Genomic DNA, 21505 nt, shown 5'->3' on the forward strand with positions numbered 1-21505 from the left:
ACTGGCATCTGCCGCCCCTTTGTTCTCTTCCGCAAGGGTTCCCAACCTCAGGCTGCGCTTTGGGAACACCTGGGGAACTTTTCATTGCTAGTGCCAGGGCCCCTGCTAACCCACAAATTCTGATTTAATCAGCCAGGGTGCAGCTGGGACGTCGCAATTTTTAAACGTCCCCGAGTGATTTTTGTGCTCGGAATCCCGGCGCGCGCGTCGGGTCCCCGCGACAGAATTGCCAGCTTCTGAATCTGGCCGCCTGGGAAAAAGAAAGGAAGAGAAAAGAAAGAGAGGGAGGGGGAGGGAGAGGGAGGGAGGGAGGAAGAAAGAGCGTGGCCCACGTGGTGCGCGGGCCCCCAGGGCGTCCCACCCCAGGCGGGCGCGGAGTCCCGCCCTTGGATAAACTCCGAGCCTCCCTCGGCTGCGAGCCAGTGACGCGGCGCCTGCTGCGGACCAGGCGGGCTTCTCAGCGGCAGCAGGGCAGCGTGACCTGGGTGAGTTGCAGAGGTGTGGACCAAGGGGTGGGTTGCGGGGCCAGCTGACCTCTGGGCATGCGAGGCCCGCAGTTACGAGCTGCGGACGGTTAGAGGCCGCGGCCGGGGGCGGTGCTGGAGGGGGACGAGCCAGACGGAGCGCAGGGTGCAGCGTCCCGTAGGCGCCCACCTCTTCGGCTGCCCACGCGCCCCAGGTCCCTGAGGAGGAGCTGCTAGCCTCCCTCCCCATCCCGGAGCAGAGCGGGATGCCTCCCTGGTCCCCTTCGGTGCACTCTGCCCAGGTGGCCTGCTCTCTGCATCTACCCGTCTCTCTCCAGCCCCCTCAACTCACCCCATGAGGCAGACTTGCGGCCGCGCCCTGGACCGGGAAGGGGACGTCACCTGTTTACACTGCGCCAAGTTAGCTCAGCTTCTGGACTAAGTGGGGAGGCCGTGGGACGGGGACACCAAAGAAGTCTTCAGCCTGATTAAATTTAACACATACGCTCCCTGACTTCCTAAGCAGGAGGTTTTACACTAAAACCAAACCGGACATTTACTTGTGTTTGCAAGTATGCTTACCATAACCCTCTTTCACTGGGCCAGCCAGGGATAGGTGATCCACAAGCCAGCAGGAACAGCAATCAGAGCCCTAGCTGGTATTTATTTTGCTGCCATTATGTGCCTGGCACTGTTGGCAAGGCTTCCACACTGGCGGAGCCGGCGGGGAAAAGGAGGGGAGATGATGAGTAACCTGGCAGGTGTGGAAGTCCAGCCCAAAGTCGTCTGGCCCCACCCTCTGCGTCCCGGAGAGGGCTATGCCCAGGGCAGCAGGGGCCTTTTTTTCCCCCCACATTTGCTCAGAAGTTCCATATGCAGTAGCCCTGACCATATGATACTCCTTAATTCTTCACCTGTATTAACCTCCTTCAATTTCCATACCTTCCTTGTGTCATAAATTTCGGTAGGTGCTAGTAGAATCCCGCTAGTCAGAGGAGGAAACTGAGGCACAAGAGATGCAACAATTTTTAACAGGGATGCGGAGAGGTTAGTGGCAGATCCAGACTTTCATCTCTAGATCTCACCGCCTGTGCAGGTCCCCAGCAGACACCCTGAACGCCAAATGAAAGAGACCTCAGGATGCCAAGCTCTTAAGGACTTAGGAAGCCATCTGCCAAGACAGGGGTTAACAGTGGGCTTGTGTTGTATTAGTGGGGGCTGCATCACGTAAGCATTGAGACAGCAGAAAACTGAAGTCTAGGACCCCCAGCACTTACTTTTATGTCAGCCAGGTCAGTGGTGAGACTTCCAGCCACCTGCATGGTGCTGGAGACACTGAGGAGAGAGGTAGAACTCTGTCCTCCTGGTGTGGACTTACATCACAGTATGCATGGCCAGGTGTGGGTCTTCTCATGGAAGGAGTGCTGGCAGCACCCCAGCTGCCTCCTGCAGAGGGTGCCCAAGATGTCACACTCCTGTGGGAAGTCTGACCTTCTTCCTTCTGGTCTGCTGGTACCCACCCCGTGACTGTGTGCTGAAAACGAGAGACTGTTCACCCATCAGGGCACCTTCTTTCCAAGTTCTGCACAGCCTGTGTGACCCAATCAATCATCCACAAGCTATTCCATGAAAATAAATCCAAGCAAAGTGGCAGAGAGTCTGAGAGCCTGTTCATCCAAAGTGAAACCCAGTACTCCTTGTTGGACCAGAACATCCATGTCCCCCCACTGCCAGCATTCTTATGGCCTGGACAGCACTGGACACAGGGCAAACCTACCTCAAGACTCAAACTCTTCTGTTCCTGTACCAAGCAAACCACTCCCAGATCTCTCTGCCCCACACCCTGCATCATTTACACATCCAATTAAATGTCAGTTTCCCACAAGGCTCTCCTGTGGCTTCCTCCCCTGATCCCAAACCAAAGCAGATCTCCTGTCTGCTCTCTAGAGCACCTTCCACTTTTCTTTATAATACTACAGCCTGTAATGATGTATTTCTTGCTTTACTAGACCCTTATTATGGGGCAGAGGTTATGGGAGGCTGCCCACCATCGGACCTGTGCAGGGTCAGTGCTCAGTAAACGTAATGATGAACTCACGTGGCCTGCAGGAGCTAATACAGGACCTCGGCTAAACCACACACGTTCTCTTAGGTCCTCAGTCTTGCCTGGAGAATCAGCCAAGAAGCAACAATTTAGGTCAGGACAATTTCCTAAGGGTCTAACCACGCTTCGGTGAATCTGTGATAACTAGTCTCTCCTCAGCCAAACTGCAAAGTAAGGGACAAACTGCTGTTCTTTAATGAAGTACATCTCCTGCCCTTATCTCCGCCTCTCATGGAAGCCCCCTCCCCTATCTCCCGCAGCACAGTCGGCCCCTTCTCTTGTCCTGGAGGAAATAAGACCTTCCCTTCTTTCTCAGCTGGCTGTTAGTAGAGCATCTTATAAGCTCATTCTCACTAAAGTGACTGATAGGATATAAGCATTGAGCCTTGTATGAGTTTGTCAAGGGAAGGCCTTTTAGTTGTTCAGCAAACCTATTGAGTGCCTTCGTGTACGCAGCACTATGAGTCTGAGAAACAGGATAACATCATAAAGTGCTTACTTTGGGCTGGTATTGTGGTCACACGTACAGACACTCTCATTCCATCTGCAAAACCACCCGAGGCCACAGGACCCATAAAGGTGAAGAGACTGGGAGCCAAAGTGGCTACATGGCTGCCCCAGCTTCCACAGCCAGGCAGGGGCAGGGCGCAGCCAACTGTCACTGTGTCCTACAATCACAGGGCCCAGTGGTACATGACATCGCGCAGGGGCTGCAGAGCCTGGGGCGGGTACACTGTGCTGATGGCAAATCAGTGGGGAAAGCCTTAGCAAGTCTAATTGCTCCTCTTCAGGTAGGTTATACAAATAGAATTTTACATTTTCCTCTTGAATCTCAGATTTTGAAGAACAACAGTGGAGATGAGAAAACAGAAACCTAAAAGGAGGCAAAAATAAAACCAGAAGGGTAGCAGTTATGTCATAAATACAACGAGGCCAAGACTCTGAACATGAAATCAACCAACAGGACGTGTGATTATTATGAAGAAAGGTTAACTATGAAAAATAGTGAGCTTTCTCCTTTGGGTTAAATTTGGGCATAGCTACAGTTCCTGGTTAATGAACGTTTCTGTCTCAGGTAACGCTCAGCAGGTACGCGGGTGTGCAGTGAGCTTGGGGCTCTGAGTACAAGTCAGCCAAGACAAGATCCTGTGGGTTCCCATCCCTTTCTAAGTTCGGAGTCTGCTTCTGCTCTGAACCGAGAGATGCTGACATCACACTGCTTTGTTTCTTACACTATTTCAGAAAACCACGTGCTCCGTGTAGTAAGCAAACCCAGAGGGAAGGGATCCCTGGATCTTCACGTGAGTCTCTTTCATTACAGGTGTCCGCCAGAACATGGCGCCCAGCGTGAACTCAGCCAAGGAGCTGTCCATTTTCTTAGCAAAGACAATATTTGCTTTTCTGGAGGCTGCGATTTTTGCCTTAATCCCAAAGCCACTGAAGAATGTTGCTGGTGAAATTGTACTTATAACAGGTGCGGGGAGTGGACTTGGAAGGCTCTTAGCCATCAAATTTGCCCACCTGGGGTCAGTGCTTGTTCTCTGGGATATCAATGAGGAAGGCAACGAGGAGACGCGCAGGATGGCTCAGGAGGCTGGAGCCACGAGGGTCCACGCCTACACCTGTGACTGCAGCCGGAAGGAGGAAGTGTACAGGGTGGCCGATCAGGTAAATCTTGGGTGCTTCCCGTTTTCTCTGGGGAAAAAGCTTATACTTCGACATGCATCAGTTTCTTCGTCTGTCTGCCTCTCTCCAGCATCCCTTTAACTTAAAAAAATACTGGGGAGTGGGAATGAGGATTTTTGAGTTTTCACCACCTGCAATCCACCATGCTAAGCACCCTGTATGAACTGTATCATAATCCTGTAAAGCCAGACCAATCGCTACCTCCACTTCACAGATAAGGAAACGGAGACCTAGGGCAGGCACACTGCTCACCTGAGAAACACAGGTAACAAGTGGCAGAGCGACAGCTGGGACTTGAGTCCGCTGACTCTGTGTTCCACCCTCTAACCAGCACGCGTGCTGACCATGCTGGACCCCATTACAGTCAGTGTAAGAGGTGGGTGGTGGCACCCCTTTTTGAGGGTAAAGAAACTGAAAAACAGGGATGTTAAATAGCCTGTTCAGGGTCACAGAACTAGCACGTGATTCAGCCAGGACGTGAACCCGTATCTAGTCTGATTGTAAATCTGGTTGTTTCCCCAACTCCGACAGTGCTTGCCACTGAACATGCATTTCTCTTAAGTTGTCAGATGGAAATCAGAATATTCTGTTAATCCCGAAGATCCTTAGCTGTAGCTGCTCCTTTGGCGATGAGACAGATGCGCTTAGAAAGAGTGCTCTCGGGAAACCAGAGCCCCAGTGGCCAGGGGTGCGGGTACGTGTTCATTCACCGAGGTACATACATGTTTGTGGCCGCCTCTTTTCCTCCATGAGGATTTCCCTGGCCTGTCATTGGTCCACACATCACTCTCCCGGGCCACTTTTCTGTGGATCTCAGAATTGCCGGCTTCACAAGGAGGGAAGCAGACGGGCTTGTGACTGGCAGCCCAGCCGTGCCAGCAGGCTCTCCCACAGCTTGCAGGCTCTAACCAGGGTCTCTGCTGCTTCCTGCGTCACTCCCTAGTAGAAAGGTTTGCAGTCCCTGGCCGGTGGGATTCTAACTTTTAAGTCTGTCTTTTGCTTTATATTTTACACATCAGTTCCTACCATCACCGATCGCAGGCTGCCCGGGTCAGTCTAGGGATCCAAACTGACAAGCTGGCGTGGGCTTATGCCGGGACCACCCTTCAGAGTGCAGGGGTGTCAGCTGCAGTCACCCTGACAATTTCAGCTCTTTGCACTGGGAGCACCAGTCACCTGGCGTGTTGACTTACACTGATGCAGGTGACTTCCACGGCCACTCTTAAGCAGTCTGGTTCCTATTTAAACACGAAAGAGCATAAGAGATTGAAACTCTCAACCAACCATTCCTCCTTCTTGTTCTTGATAGAGGGAAGGTACCAGAGGAGTTTAATCCCTTAGAGGGATGATCTGGGTGCAGAGTTTCAGAGCTGTATAACAGTGTTTTATCTCCAAGGTCCCCCAAAACTTTGAGAGCTTGTGTCCCCAGCTCCCAGCTTGGCACCGAGTTCAGAAAGTCCACCTTGCTACTCGGCCTCCTGGATGAGACAGTATCATGAACAATAAACACAAGACCATACTGGAACTATGGAGTTGCCACTCACCCTTCACAGAGCATGCATGTGACATGACTGTGTATGCAGTGCTCCCTTAGACGAGGAAAATCAGAACTGATTTGTTGGCATACTTCCAATTGACTGCAAGGTTGCAACGGGAAAAAAAAACCCTCTATTTGTAACATCTGTGAAAATTTCTTAAGGTTTATTACTGATTCCTGATGTCCAAAGTCAAATTTCAAGATTGTTTCATCTTTTAAACCATGTGGTCACTGGTAGAAGCAGACCTTTCCCTGTTGCCCACCAGGACTAGTAAGTAGTGGCTGGGAACCTCAAACCAGCCATCCCCAGCAGGTGAGATTAGACAGGGGCACGCACGGTCTTCCTGTGGATTCTTGATTCCAGAGCGAGGACGTTCATGGCAAAATCTTGCCGGCAGGAGGGCACAGCTAATACGGGAGGCTTGTCTTTGAAGGTTGAACAGGCTGTTGCCACATTCTTAAAATGAGGAAAATAATGGATTCAAAAAAGAAAACTATGAAATACTAAAATCTGTTGCATCCTCCCTAAGATGTCAGTCCTGGGCCCCTTATAAAAACAACACAATGCCAGCAAGCTGATCCTCCTCCCAAGGATGAGAACTGTATTGGGTTATCATCAATCAGTACTAGTTAAATGTAGAATTAAGCCACAGACAGTGACGCCCTTTTCTCCCTCACGGAGCAGAGGCTGAGTACTCCTGATGCCTTTCCGTACTAATTTTAGGGGGAAAAGTAGACTTTGGAGCAAGACAACCCTTTTTAAAAAAAAAAAAAAAGGATAACCCTGTGTATGAAATAGACAATAGCACGGAAGACTACTGACATGAAAAAGCCTGTCACAAGTGCTTAGGTTAGTACATTTAAAGGAGGAGTCATAAAGATAGAGTTTTCTGTACAGCCAAGATGCAAGTCATGGATAACAAAACCCTGGGTTGCCTGCTTTGAACTTCAAGTCTGATGCTTCTCCCATCAAGTTTATGATAGCAGGCTTTAGTCACATGTTTGGTGGCGGAGGAATCATGCACCTACTATACCTCTGAGATGTCACTTCTAGCTTTGCCGTCCCTGGCTGAGCTGGGACGTCAGCCTCCAGCCCGCAGCCCTAGCCGATGTGGTTTTCCCCCACGCAGGGCTCAGCAACTCTGACCACTGTGCCACTCGGATTTGATTGAATATTTTAGCCTCTCTCCAAATCAGACTTTAAGTTAGCTTGTTTCCAGTGCTTTTATCTGAAAACTTCAACATAAAATGTGAGGTTTCCTCAGCCTTGATTTCATCCTAAGTTTCCCCGAGGCTGCAGATCTAGCTGGCTAGCAGTTACCAAGCACACGTCACCCTCGTGGCTGGCCTTGCACAGCGGCAGGTGAGAAAGGTGGAAGCATCCGCCTGGCTTCAGTGATACACCCTCCCTGTGCCAAACTGCACCACTTGCACAGGCAGGTGCGCACGCACACACACACACACACAGAGACCTAGCGATGTAACTGGCCCTGCTCGGAGCCTCTAGATCTTACGCCTAAAAGAGAACCAGTCAGCTGATGAAAACAGGACGTACGGGCTCGGAGCTGTGCTGTGTGTCTGTAACACGTGTGGGAGTATCACACACCCTCCTCGCCCTCCCTACTCACTCCGTGTGCTGAGTCTTGATTCACATGGCACGGCTGTAACGCCTGGGGTCCCATCGCGGTAATTCAAATGATGCGCTGCTGACACAGAGCCTAGGACAAAGTTGCTCATCGCTGAGCACAAGACTGGCTCCACCAGTAGAAGGAAAGTAGCGTTGCAGCGTGGGGACTGCCACAAGAAGTGGGGGAATGAGAATTAAGGCATCAGACGTGGGTCTCTGGTGCACCATTGCCTCTGCAGAGGAAATAAAACACACTTTGTTTTGAGAGTGTTTAACTCGTTCTGGGTTAACAGGGCCTGGAAGCACGTAAAACTAAGGGAAAGTAAACCCAGATCACAGAAGGGATTATGGGCAAACCTCGTTTTACTGTGCTCTGCTTCATTGCAAGTCACAGATTCTGTGTTCTTTACAATTCGAAGGTTTTTCACACACTGAAGGTTTGTAGCAGCCCTACCTTGAGCAAGTCTATTGGAACCATTTTTCCAACGGCATTGCTCACCTCGTGTCTCAGGGTCACATTTTGGTAATTCTTACAGTATTTCACATCTTTTCAATACTGTTATATTTGTTACAGGGATCTCTCATCAGCAGTCTTTGTTACTACCACAACTCACTGAAGCCTCAGGTGATGGTTAGCATTTTTTTAATCAAAAAAAATTAATTAAGAATGTACATTTTTTAGACATATGCTATTGCACACTTAATAGACTACAGTATAGTGTAAATGTAACTTTTTTTAAACATTTTTTATTGATTTATAATCATTTTACAATGTTGTGTGCAAATTCCAGTAGTGTAAATGTAACTTTTATACACACTGGGAAACCAAAAAAGCTGTGAGACTCGTTTTATTGCGATATTCACTTCACTGCGGGTGGCCTGGAGCCGAGCCGTGCCTGGGCTGCATTCACGGTTCTGCTCTTACTATTCAATTCAGGTTAAGAAAGAAGTTGGTGACGTTTCCATCCTAATCAACAATGCTGGAATCGTAACAGGCAGAAAGTTCCTCGACTGCCCAGACGAGCTTATGGAAAAGTCTTTTGATGTGAATTTCAAAGCACATTTATGGGTAACTATTTTTCCTTCTCGTCATAAATACAAAGTTACTCTGGTGTTAGAAGCATCTTCCTCCTGTTCTCTTGTAATAGTATTAGCCTGTAAATAAAGCCCAGATTTCTCAGTTTCAGACTTGTCCTAGTCTACCCAGCCGCCCTCTCCTGATCCAACTCAACCTGTATCTCCCAGAGCGTCTGCTCAGGGAGTCCTACAGAGACACAGCTGTCCTCACGTCATAACCACATGCCGAGGGCCAGGCTGTGTCAGGGTCCATCCCAGGCACCTCATGAATAACCCTTACAACAGCTCAGTGAGGTAAGGGCTCACAGAAGTTAAAGATGACAGCTCGAGAATCAAGTGACCTTGCCATGTGCCTAGGCTGGGAAGCTTTTGAAGTGAGAGGAGTGATTCACAAGCATCAATCAGGTCTGTTCTGGACAAACCAAGACTCACGGTCGCCTCACTCAGAACCTAACAAGGGAAAGGAGAGTTCCCCCGACAGCCCTGGTGACTCCGTGCCACCGTCCTCACTTCCAAGGCCATGTGCCCGCTTCCAAGATGCACTTTCCCGGCCTTTGCAGAGACCAGTCATGCCAGCCTCCCCAGCTGTGCACATGCCCCAGCCCTGCCTCTCCTGGCTCTTGCTCACAGCTCGCCCTCCCCTGGGCCAGCTCTCTCCATCCGGGAGGGAGTGTTCGCTGGACATTTCTGAGACACCCCTCTCCGTCCCTCCACACCATCCACAGGTTCTCCCGCCCAGCGCTCCTGTGACAGCCTTCACATCCCATTCGGAGCGTGTAGGTTTCCTGTCCCCTGGTTCCCCAGAACCACCATGGTGCTGGCGGTGTTCTTGGTGTTCTGTATAGTTTTCAGGAGAAAGATGGAAAGATTCAGAGAGCTAAGTGGCCACCCTGTTCCTTCAAGAACGGCAGATGGTTGATGCTGTCCTGTTCCAAACATCCCTCCACTTAGTGAGGATGAAGTCAGAAGGCACGGTCAGGATGAAGATGAAGGTGTCATCTCCAAGGAGTCTCCACTCTGTGCTCTTCATCCACCTGTTCGTCCCCGTCTCTGTCATGGTGTCTGCTTTCTGTTCCTTCTCTCTCCCCTGCTAGTTGTTCCTGAGCTGCCGTGTTTCCCCAGCCCCGGGCACCCCCTCCCGCCCTCACACCTGTGCACCCTTTCCCAGCGCGTTTGCATGCGTCCTCTGAGTGACTACACAGAGTAGGCATGTAATTGCTAAGGGTCAGAGAGCTCATGGTGACCATGCTCGCAAGGGGCGTGTCCCCACGGGGAAGCGAAGTGACTCATCACGGACCATCCGAGCCCAGAGCACCATTCATCACGCTGCTGTTTGCTGGGGTTTGATTTTCCACTTCTCTCTACATCACTTTCCCTCTGAAACTCACTGCAATGCAGACAAAGGTGGTTTGACTTTTATACGAGATCCCTTTTCTCCCAAGTATTCATATTTGAAAACATGAAGTATACACTTACTTCACAGAAACAGGCAACTATCCCGATCTGATTCATCATCTCTTTGTTGCGCAGCACACCTCCCAACGCTTATTCGGCTTGTGCCTTCTTTCTCTGGGTCCCACAGGCAAGGTGACGGCGTTCCACGTACTGAGACACAGTGTGCGTCCTGCTCACAGAGACTCTTTTTTATGACATGAGATAAAAATAAGAAACCGCTGTTCAAAGAAGTAAAGATGAGTTTAAAAACAAAGTGATGCTTTTAAACCAAAGGCAACAGCCGCATGACCTGTGAACGGTGTTCAGGAACACTTGAAATTCAAATGTAAGCCCAGGGGCGAAAAAGGCGCTGTAAATCTAAATAATCAGATCCTTCAGTGCTCTCGCTGGTTTGTCGACTGCGACTGCCACAGCTAAGACCTCCCTGTACTGCTTCGATTGTTGTCTTCACACTGTGTTTTTGAAAGGCAAATATGAGCACAATACAAGTCTGAGTAACTCATTTTTTATAATATTGGAATTGCCATCAGGAAATTTAACAGGTTAAATAAGTTAAGACGGTCACTTTCCAGATGTTAAGTTTTACTATCCCAGTGCTTTCGGGGACTTTTTGAGCTTAAAAATTTTTTTCAATCACAGTAATCATACATCTGAAAGAATAAAATAAAACGTGGCATAAAATGTCAAACATTTTACTTTGCTCTTCTTAGACATATAAAGCCTTTCTACCTGCTATGATTGCTAATGACCATGGACACTTGGTTTGCATTTCAAGTTCAGCTGGATTAATTGGAATAAATCAACTGGCAGGTAAGAGAAATGTAGTATTTCACAAATGCAGAATTTTTTATGACTGTAACTTGGTTAATAGCTCTGAATAATCAGCAGGGACTTGCTGCCCTAAATTCACTGTGCAGCAAAACTGCCCATCAGCTATACCTGCACAACGTTGAGCTGTGCACTTTGGAGTCATGAGGTCTTATGCAACCCCCTGGGTTTAAAAAAAGAAAGAGAGAGAGACCCTACTGATAAATTTCTTACACAAGAGATTAGCATGGTCACCATCTCCCAAAACTCACCTAGTACTGTCACCAGGGTGAAAAGGGGGGCCCTTCCGCCTTATGAAGTTCCCATTAAGTAGTCTCTGCTAGCCATGAGTTTGGAGAAATGTCTTCACTTCAAGAAACCTACAGTTAACCTCTTTGCTTTCTATTGAAGACCTACAGGAAGTGGTTGTCACTTCCACTTTTCTCGCACCTGACTTGACATTAGCAGTGGGGAGGGGACAAAGAGATACACCGAGATCTTCGGTGAAGGAGGCCCACTCGGGAGCTCCCTCTCAGAGGGGTGCAAGTCTTGTTCTTGCCCCCCAGGGCTTCCCCTGGGGCAAATGTCCTGAGTGTGGGCTCAGGCCCACCCCTCAGAACCCTAACTGTAACCCAGCTGGCCAGTGGGACACTTCCTAGCACGTTGGAGCTGAGCAGTGGAGCTGGAGCAAGATTCACAACACTAGACCTAGCACGGTACGTGTCAGCCACACGGACAGGTTTCCAGAAGCACAGGTCACCCCAGGTGCTACCAGTCTTCACACATCTCCCTGCTTTTCCCTTCCTCTGTCCTTCTTAGAATTCATCAGGTGTTATTATCTCTCTTACAGGTCTGAGAAATACAGGGCTTTGAAATAATGCAAGTGTCTTTGCTGCTCCTATTAATCCTTTTTGTTGTTTTTTTGGATGCAATACCTCTATGTTCAGATGCAAGATTCTCCCACACCCTGCTCCCCTGAGGAACAAGTGCAAGCCCTGTGAGTCCCCACAGTGTGGGTGGTGGCTCCCCTGCCTCAGAACCACCACGGGTGCTGCTTAGAATGCAGATTCCCTGGTCCTGGGCCATATCTGCTCATCCGACTCTCAGAGGTGCGGGAGCTCGGGGAGCTGCACTTACTCCGAACGCCTCAGATGACCTAGAAGCGGCTCCCCGTCCCTTCCTCTCTCACCTTACCCACCATCCGGGGCAGTGGTGGCGCCGGCCAGCCCCACCCCTGACACCTGCAGCCTAGTCCTGGCTGGCTGTAGCGGCCGCTCCCTGACAGAGCAAGGGAGTGTGCAGCTCTTGCCCCCTCTGACCGTGCGAGGCAAAGCACAGCGTAGGACCGCCCGAACGCCCTTCCTCCAGATGTCTCTGTGCAGCAAACTGAGTATTCAGGTGTTTACTTGAAGTGAGGGTGACTGAGGACAGAAAGCTCAATCTTCCCACTCCCCCGAACTTCAATATACTTGAGCAGCTCAGGATGACGGTACCGAGTCCTCTGTTTCCCTTCTGAAAGAGGAAGAATTAGAGTTGGAAGAAAACGGACCCGCGTTGTCATGACCTATGCTGCTCTCCGCCGCCTGGACTCCTACTTCGCTTACTATTTTCTCTCTTCCTTTGTGAGTCTTCCTGCCTCAGTGGGGCTGCGGTGCTTTGGGTCAGGGACTGGACGCACATCTTGTATCCATGTCACAGCTGGCACGGCGTCTGACCGCTTACTAGCGGGAATAAAGCCCAGCTGGGCGACCCCCGGGAGGCCCCCTGCAGCCTGCTTCCCCTGGAGTCTGCTTGGTCGTTGTCAACTGACCTAGAGATGGCGGCGGTCCTTCTCTCTCACTCCCCACTTCTTCCGGGCGAAGCCGACCACGATCACACAAGCAAGCACTCTGACGCTGCTGTCCATTCCCTGGTGCTGCTCGTGTTACGAGGAAACGTTAATGTGATGCCTTCTACAAACTTCACACCATACATTAACATTGTTTGCCTTTTCAGATTATTGTGCAAGTAAATTTGCAGCCTTCGGATTTGCTGAATCTATATTTCTAGAAACACTTGCCCAGAAACAAAATGGAATCAAAACCACTATTGTATGCCCATTTTTTATAAAAACTGGAATGTTTGAAGGTTGCACTAGTAGGTAAGCATGTCCTTTGATTTCCAAGAAACTATATTTTGTTTTAATGATTGGTCATGTATTTTAATAGGTTCTATCTGTTTTTTAAAGTTGTTTAAAAAGATATTTTCTCCAGGAGTCATCCTGATTTATAATGAATGGTTTCAGAATTGTGTTTTTCCTCAAGTGTGTCAGTGTCTAAGATGTCGAGTCCAACGGGAATGGTTTTTCAAGGCTGTATCCAAGTACAGCCACCCCGAGGCCCAGGCCCGCTCCTCCCTCTCCTCGGCGCTCCCGTCACGGCCCCGTTCAGCCAGCCGACTCCATCCTGCCCTCATTCCCGATTCCACAGGACTTGAAATCATTAAAGGGGCACAAATGCCCAGTCTGCACTCGTGAGATGACAGGCAGTTACTTTTCAAAGACATGCTGTACGATATTTAGACCAACACCGTCTCACACATGTGCGTAACATCAGTGTATTTGTGAGAATCATCATGTTCCATAGCAAACTCTAGTTATCACTCACCACGTTGATGATAAGGGAGTAAGGAGAGACATAAACCAAATCTGGAAGGGAAAGAAGAAGATGAATGATAACGTCTTATAACTGTTTTATCCAAATTTGTAAGAACTGCTTTTATTAATTTCTTGCTTTGGGTTTTCTTTTTGACTCCCCAGCTGTCCTTTTCTGTTACCGATTCTGGAGCCAGAATATGCAGTCAGGAAGATAGTAGACGCTATCCTGCAGGAAAAAACGTACCTGTATATGCCAAAGTTTATATACTTTATGGTGTTCCTAAAAAGGTAACCGTATCAGCTTCTATGGCTTCTGTAATGTGCCGATCCAGTCAAAACTTGACTCCACATCCTATTGAGGAGAGCCACTGAAAACATTTCTGTTAATGAATTTTGGTCCCTCAAATTTGCATAGCTACTGTGAGAAAATGGAGTTGGTACTGTAATTCCAATTGTAAAGGACATGGGACTTAATTTTTTCCAATGTTTTTGAATGATTTTAGAGGTTACATTTACTTTGTAGGCTGTTAGTTCTGTGCCCATTTGAAAGAGATCTGCAGAGTTCCTGAGAAGGCTCTGAAAACCTGGCGTTCAGTGATGGGGAGTCACACCACACAGTCCTTCACACACTCACTCCACAAGCACCCGAGGGCCCAGGGTGTGCCCGGCACTGCTGGCCACCCTGGGATTTGGGTTACAGCAAAGAGACGAGAGTCCCTGCTCTCATGAAAATCCTCTTCTTGGGGGGTTGGTGGAGGGAACAAACAAAAAGTAAAGTGAAAGGAAGGCATTCTGGGAGGTCGTAAGTGCTATGACGACATCTAAAGGAAATACAAAGCAGGAGAAGGAAATCCCAGGGCGGGAGGTGGAGCGCTGCACCGAGATTCAGTCGTCAGTGTGGTGCCCAGTGGAGTCTCATGGAGAAGGCAACAGTTGACTGGAGACCTGAAGCTGGAGCGGGCAGGACCCCATGGGGATCTTGGGTTGTCCCCAGAGGGACCCCACTCCTAGGATGAGTCTCAGGTTTGTTTGCTGTGCCTCCACTCACTCTGCAAGGTGAATGTCAGGGTGGACAGGGTCAGAGTACTCTGCCTAGAGGAGGGGAGGACACCCAGTCCTAGCTGGGTCTTGCCAGAGGTCTAAGGAACTCCTGCATCAAATCCCCCCAGTACTCCCAGAAAGAAAGACTGATGCCCTCACTCGACGCTGGAAGAAAGGGCGGCTCGTGAGCTCAGTGACTTGCCGGGGATGGCATTGTGAGGGACAGAGCCAGGGCGCAAGCCAGGCTCTCCGACTACACAAGACTTCACTGCGTCCTAATAGTGACGCTTTGGAGACTGACAGGGGAAGCGAGCGAATGACATAAACAAAGCAAGGAGGGATACAGAGACCCTGGGCCAGCGTCTTCCCATGTAGCGGACAAGCCCCGAGTGACCATGAGGCAGGCACATTCATGCGCGCGTGTGTGAATGACTTCTTCTGCGACAATCGATGCTGCTGCTTTTCAGCAGAGCTGGTAAAGATGCTTCAATGAATGATAACCAAGAACGTTCACTCTTGTGTTCTCTTTAGTTTCTTGCCCATCAAGGTGGGAATCCTTCTGGCCGAATATTTGCGTGTCCTTCATTTTATGGATAGCTTCACTGGGCAAAAGAAGAAAGACTGAAGCCCAGCTCTGTGGCTGATGTCCCCTGATACCCACCATGACATAACATCTGTTTCAGTGAGGAGAATGCCTTTGCCCAACAGAATGTATCTGGAAACTACAAGCACCACTCTTAGTCTGCTGTCTGGACTCAACCAATGCCTTTGGAAACCTTCAACCAATCTTCAACCAATAACTTTGAAAATAATGTCACTCTGCTTTTCTGTTGTGCTTTTTTTTTTTTAATTTGAAAAGAATCCCACTTTCATCATTCCTGCTTGTGTCAGATGCGGAACGAGAACCCTCTCTCGTGAGCTGCTCTGTGCTTTGGTCACCGGGGAGGTGGCTGCAGTGGGGCAGGTGGCCGAGCTTGAGCCTGCATGGGGAAATGGAGGTGAGCGCCGACAAGCGCGGGTGAGTGCTGAGCGGGAGAGCCCTCTCCCCAGACGACACGGAGCTCGCAGCCCTGGCCTTGTTGACGCGGTGCTGCACTGGGGTAGAAAAGGCCAGCCTCGCATGTCCCTTTTACAGAGTAGCCACACGAACGCTTTTTTATAATTTCTATTTTTCCTTGAAATGTAGTTGATTTACAATGTTAGTTTCAGGTGTGCAGCCAAGTGATTCAGTTACTCGTTTACATACACATGTATTTTTTTCAGATTCTTTTCCATTATAGGTTATCACAAGAAATTGAAGATAATTTCCTATGCTGTACAGTAGTTCCTTGTTGTTTATTTTATATATAGTAGTGTGTATCTGTTAATCCCCAAACTCCTAATTTCTCTCTCTCCCCTTTGGTAACCATAGTTTATTCTCTGTGTCCGTGAGTCTATTTCTGGACAAACACTTACTTCTACAGCCCTGGGTGCTCACAGACTAAGTGCCAAGCCTGCTGAAGGTACACCAGGGCCACCGTGTCAGGAAGCCTGACTGCACATTCCCGGGATGACCTAAGGAGGCAGTGATCCTAGACCAAACCCTACGTAGGATCACATTCCTTCCCCAGAAGAGACCCAAGAATGGTTGCTTCTTCCTCAGAGAAAGTGACATTCTGCTGAGTTAGATGAACTGCTCCCAGTCAATCCAGAAAGCATATTCATGTGGTTAATTTCATGTGCTTAAACTTTGTGTTTCAAGTTGGGATTCTTGTGAGGTTGGTTGGTTTGTTTTTCTTTTTCACAGAATGAACAATTTTGTCCATTTGTATTCATCAGGGCTGCCTTCATTTCAGATCTCTTGTATTCTTAAAGTTTAATCAACTGGCCAACTGCTTTCATGCTTTGGAGATTAACTATAAAAGCAAGATGAAGAAAAATATGTTAGTCACCATAATCCTGGTGCTCCTGCCCAGGCTGGTGGGGACACCTGTCTTGCAAGAGAAATGGCAGCTCTTATCTCTTACCTTCTGTTGTGTGGGAACAGGAAGGGATGAGAAGACCTTGGAAGAAATGAGAGTTTGAATATCCTGGGGGTAAGATGCTCTTAGAGGGGTGACAGTCTCAGGGAACATAGAGTCTAGAATCCACTCTGAGTGACTGAATTCTCTTGAGCTGCCAGCACAATTCTGACAACTCTGCCCTTGTATTTCCTTTCCATTCCATTCAGAAACCCTTAAAAAAGAACTTGCTTTACAATAATGAAACGAGAGCTCATGTTTACTGTGGCTGGGGGGCAGCTCACTTCACACACATTATTTCTTTAAACAAGAATAATAAAGGTATCTGGCATATTCCGAAGAAGAAAAGGCATTTTATTTCATATCTTACTTCACTGTAGATGTGCACAGAGGATCAAAGTCCTTCTTACAGTAGCCAACTCATGCTCCCAATCCTTGGTTGACAAGGTTAATTGAGAGAGAGGCACAATATTGCTCCTATATGGCAGTTCCAAAAGCGTGTATTCCAGGGGCCTGTCTATTTAGTCAACAAATAAAGAAGAGCCTCTCTGGGGATTTCGGAGAACAAAGGTCTGGGGCAAGGCAGGCACCCTCCGCATCGTAACAGCATTCACAGCAATTATTTCTAATTGGAGTGCATCTTGCCTGGACTACTACAAAGGCCTGAAATATAACTGTGGTTTCACAATACCCCCACAAGTGTCTAAATGAATTTAGATTTATTTGAACGCTCATGTGAGAAGAGAGCACGTGTAAATCAGAGGGCTCTGCATAAATAACGAGGTGATCTGATGCCGCTGGCGAGCAAGTGTCCCCAGCCTGGGTTTCCTACCAGTTTCCGTCCAAAATTTCATCCTAATGAGGCCATGATCAAGAGCCCAGCATCAAAGACTCAGAAGGCTGGAGGATAAGGGCCGTCCCCGGGGGCGAGCGCCCTGCCCCCCAGAAGCATCATCTCACGTCCGGTGGTCGGCATGCGGCTCAAGAACAGGAACTCTTGGAATTAGAAGGAGCCTGGCAGGGGACACCTGTGACCGTGCTCGCTTGCTCACTTGCTCTCTCTCGCTTCTATTTTACTTACTCATTTTTTTGGCTTGGATTTTACACTGTGATGCTGTATCAGTCGGCTGGGGCTGCCATGACAAATTACCACAGACTGGGTGGCTTAAACAACAGAAAGGTATTTTCTCACAGTTCGAGGGGCTGGAAGTGTGAGGCCAAGGAGCCGGTGGATTCGGTTTCTGCTGAGGGCTCTCCTCCTGGCTGCGGACAGTCCTCCATGTCCTCACATGGCCTTTCTTTTCTGCATGGCCTCCGAGAGGGAGACCTTGCTCCTCCTTTTGAGGGCACTAATCCTATCCTGAAGCCCCACTGTTGTGGCCTAATTAACCCTAACTACCTCCCCAGGGCTCCATCTCCAGATACCAGCTCACCGGGAGTTAGGGCTTCAACACATGAATTTAGGGGAATACAAACATTCAGTCCACGCAGATGCCAAAACAGAAGGGAAATCCAGGCCACGGGTGACCTTTAGACTCCTCAGTGTCCTAATGCTGAGGTGGTCACGGTTTGTCAAGTGAAATCACTTAGAATCTTTGAAGGAGAGTGAATCGGAGATGCTTGAATAAAACCTAACTGTAAACTCTGAGAGTCAGCACTTGAGACGAAAGTGACTGAGCATTTGGGCCACCAAAGAAGCTGATAGGCAAGATACCCGTGCAGAACGGTTCTCTGAAGAGAAACCCAAGCTCCTTCAACGCCTGTTTGGGGATTATCCAAGCGCCCCCAGCTCACTCCTTGTCCACGCTGCCGAGCAGTTCCCCTTTGCTGCCTGTGGACAGGCCAAGACAGGGCCTTCGAGGAGAGCCTGTGGCCTGGAATCCCCCACCCCCTTTTGTTCATTAGCTCACTATCTAACTGGAAACCAAACCAATAACAAGAGCACAAGTGACTACTGCCCATGCCTTGGGGAGGCCATTCGCAGGGTGGAAACAACAAAGGTCCACTGTCCGTGCCTCAGAGTGCACGTGCCCCTGGGTACCCTCACTGCAGATTGGGGATCCGGGATGAGACTGGTAAGCTAGCTCAGCTCATCGTCCTCCAGGCCTGGGGCTTCCCTGGTCGGCCCCACACGGGTCTTCAGAGTTGTAACTTACAAAGGGAGCGAAGAACTCCCACTCCCCCTCCATCCAAAGCCAAGCAGACCCGTCACCCCTCAGGGCTCCTCCTTCTTGTCCCCAGGGTGGCCTCAGACCTCCTCTCTTTTCCAGACCACCACAGCCCGTCACATACCTTCCCAAAGGTAAGTCCCTTTCCTACGTCACCAAGAAAATTGAAGCTCAAGGCATAAACTCCCTCAGTTCCCCAAAGCAGTGTCCTCAAAGGCGCTGCTTCTGCCTCTGCCGCTCTCCTCGTTCGCAGCGAGCCTGCTCAGGGAGATGCGTCCAGGGCGTCCTCGGAGGCCCCTCACCCGTATCTCAACCCCTCCTACCGCGATCTGCTCCCCCACGTCCCAGAAACACACTGAAGACCATGTGAAGACCATGTCTTTTGTAAAGACACCGCAAAAACCTCCATCCCGCGACCGCAGCACCTCTCTCCTCCCCACAAGTAACAGCAGCTTTTAAAACTCAGCCCAGAGTAACTCGTCCTTGGAGCCCCCTCGGCTCCAGCCTCCACATTCACCACATCACGGGGGTTTTGACGAAAAGATCTCCAGGGGTTTCACTCCTCGGCCTTTTTTACGTCTCGGGACTGATGCTGTGACCCTCTCTGCCCTGGGGTATCTGCCAGGTGGCCACCTCCACCGCTCACCCTCTGAATCATCAGCGATCCTCAGGAGGCCGTCCTCGGGTTGCTCACCCTGTAGACTCCCCCGGGGGCTCCCCCTCCCACACTCCACCCAAACCGCCTAAGCCAGAAGCCCAGGTGTAATGCCTCCCTCTGCGCTCACTTCACCTCACACCCCCACATCCAGCCAGTCAGCAGACCCCGTCTGCTCTGCCTCTGGCCTGTCACTGAAGGCTGTCATCACCACCCCCTGGGCTACAACCTTAGTTCAGGCTCCTAGGTCTGTCCCCTGCCACTGCATTGGTTTCCCAGCTGGCCTTTCTGCCCTGAGGCTTGCCTACAAGTGAGGACTACGTTCAGCTAGGGTAACTGAAAATCCCAGGGTTACAAGCAAAGGCTTGAAGAAAGTAGAAGTACTTCTCTCTGAGGTTGAAAAAGCCTGGAGGTAGGTGTTCGGGCTGCTCCATAGCCATCAGGGACCCAGGCTCCCGCTGCGTCTGCTCTGCATGGACTGCAGCCCAAATGTCAATGATGAGAACAGTCCACAATGACCACTGAAACCTCAGCCAATACACCCACATCCCTGCCCACAAGAGTCCAGGAATCTACATCCTCTAATGACAACCCGTGGACACTACCCCCAACAAACACCATATCCTGTTAGCTATGTGACCAAGCCAGCCTGCAAAAGATGTGGGGTGTGGTCTCTAGTCTGCAGCACACGAACCAGCTAAAGACCAGGGTTCCACCATCACAGAAAAAGATAAGAACAGACGCTGGTGTCAGCTGACAGTTCCAGCCCAGCCTACTTCCCCAAATATCTAGGCATCCTCTCATCAGATGGAGCCCACTGGCCCGCTCCACCCCAAAGCCTTTCCACTCACTGCAGGTCTCGCAAAGTCCAGAATTTCTGGTGCAGAGCGGCACTCCACATCAGACCCAGACACGGCTGCTCACGGCCTGATGACCAAGAAGGTAAAAGGAGAGCAATTTTCCCATTACACTCAGCATACAAGGCAGCTTGGAAAGCAGGATGGCCGCAATTAGAAAATAGAAGACAAGAAAGGAAAAGAAAAAAAAAAAAAGACAAGACAAAAAAGGAAAAGAAGACGGGAGGGGAGGGGAGGAAAAAAGAACCTTCCATCCAAAAGTAAAAGCAGGCAGAGGACCTGTCTCCTGCTGGTCCTTTACCCCGGCCCCTCCTCCCAGCCATCCCAGCTCCAGTCCACCTGAGCTGCTTCCTCTCCAAACGCGCCCAGTCCTCTCTAGCTTCCGCACCTCTCCCGGGTCTCCTCTGCTCGGAGGTGACTTCCTTCCCTTCCCTCACCTCCTTCCCCACTGAGAATTAGGGGCGCCCCTTGCCTTCCTCCCGCTGCAGCGAACCCCAGCCCTGCGCTACGGTCCTGCCCTTCAGAGCAGGGGCTGCACGCTGTTCCCAGTTCCCAGGGGGATCCTGGCAACGCTGGCCACAGCCTCCTAACCCTTTCAGAACACACTGAGAATACACTGCGCGGGAACCGGCAGCCTTAGGTGTCTGCTGATGGGTGTAATTCATAGTGCTGTGTTTTTCAGTTTTGAATTCCTCTCCTCTTAGTTACAAGCTTCTCTATAAGAACAACGTATTTCTTAAAAACATAATACATTTTACTTAAAAAATAAGATGGGGGGGCAGGGCAAACACAGCAATGTTCCACGTGGGTGGAATTTTGCTGAGCAGGAATCAGGAGGACTCTCGAGAAAGGAAGCTCCTTCTCCGTGGTCCTGCTCAGTGCCAAGCACCCTGCTCTTGGCCGCCACGGTCCTGGATGGCTCTTTGTTGCTTACTGTTTCCAAGGCACATCTGAGATAAGCTTTGCAGACTCAGTCCTTCCTTGAACAGACTATGTAGCCTCAAACTAGAGGTGGGGAATTACAGGCTGCTCCGAGCCTGGTTTTGGTGTCCTTTGGCAATAGTTAGTTGCCTCAACAACTCAGCAGGCTTCTGGTGGATTTATTTCATCCAATTTTCTGGGCATTTAAACCCCTGCCAAGGACCTTGCCTAGATAAAGCTTTAAGCCCAAAGACTGGCGTCTGTGCTGTGCCCTGCCCTGCCTGCCTCTCTGTCTCTGTTCAGTGAGGACTCCCTTGGGGCATCAGAAGCAGAGCTTTAGGGGAGAAGCCACACCTATTATTTGATGTTTGCTGCTGTGCTGGTTTCCATGTCTGGCAGACAACCCTTAATGGAAGGTGCTGGAGAAAGGCTTAAGACCACAGTCTCACTTCTGCTAAGGCCACTGTCTGG

General features: G+C 49.8%; 1 protein-coding gene and 1 long non-coding RNA gene across 2 annotated transcripts; one reads left to right on the top strand and one right to left on the bottom strand.

Moving 5' to 3' along the window:
• Nucleotides 1-328: 328 nt before the first annotated feature.
• On the top strand, nt 329-15102 carry LOC102525284 (epidermal retinol dehydrogenase 2). Its single transcript, XM_006204675.4, has 7 exons — nt 329-485; nt 3890-4236; nt 8356-8487; nt 10661-10760; nt 12753-12897; nt 13555-13680; nt 14965-15102. The coding sequence occupies exons 2-7, from the start codon at nt 3904-3906 to the stop codon at nt 15056-15058; spliced, it is 930 nt and encodes a 309-aa protein (XP_006204737.1). The 5' UTR covers nt 329-485; nt 3890-3903; the 3' UTR covers nt 15059-15102.
• On the bottom strand, nt 8254-17944 carry LOC140690279 (uncharacterized). The gene is made up of 2 exons (XR_012065497.1): nt 9972-17944; nt 8254-8573 (listed from the first exon to the last, which is right to left on the bottom strand). It is a non-coding gene; the product is annotated as an uncharacterized lncRNA (long non-coding RNA).
• Between the last annotated feature and the right edge of the window lie 3561 nt (nt 17945-21505).

Source organism: Vicugna pacos, chromosome 29 (genome assembly GCF_048564905.1).
Source record: "Vicugna pacos chromosome 29, VicPac4, whole genome shotgun sequence".
Classification (NCBI taxonomy): domain Eukaryota; kingdom Metazoa; phylum Chordata; class Mammalia; order Artiodactyla; family Camelidae; genus Vicugna; species Vicugna pacos.

Excerpts from the sequence above, each read along its gene's own strand:
- LOC102525284 (XM_006204675.4), top strand. The coding sequence starts at position 3,904 with ATGGCGCCCAGCGTGAACTCAGCCAAGGAGCTGTCCATTTTCTTAGCA. Across the intron at positions 4,237-8,355 it reads TGTACAGGGTGGCCGATCAG|GTTAAGAAAGAAGTTGGTGA; the intron begins GTAAATCTTGGG and ends TATTCAATTCAG. Across the intron at positions 13,681-14,964 it reads TTTATGGTGTTCCTAAAAAG|TTTCTTGCCCATCAAGGTGG; the intron begins GTAACCGTATCA and ends TGTTCTCTTTAG.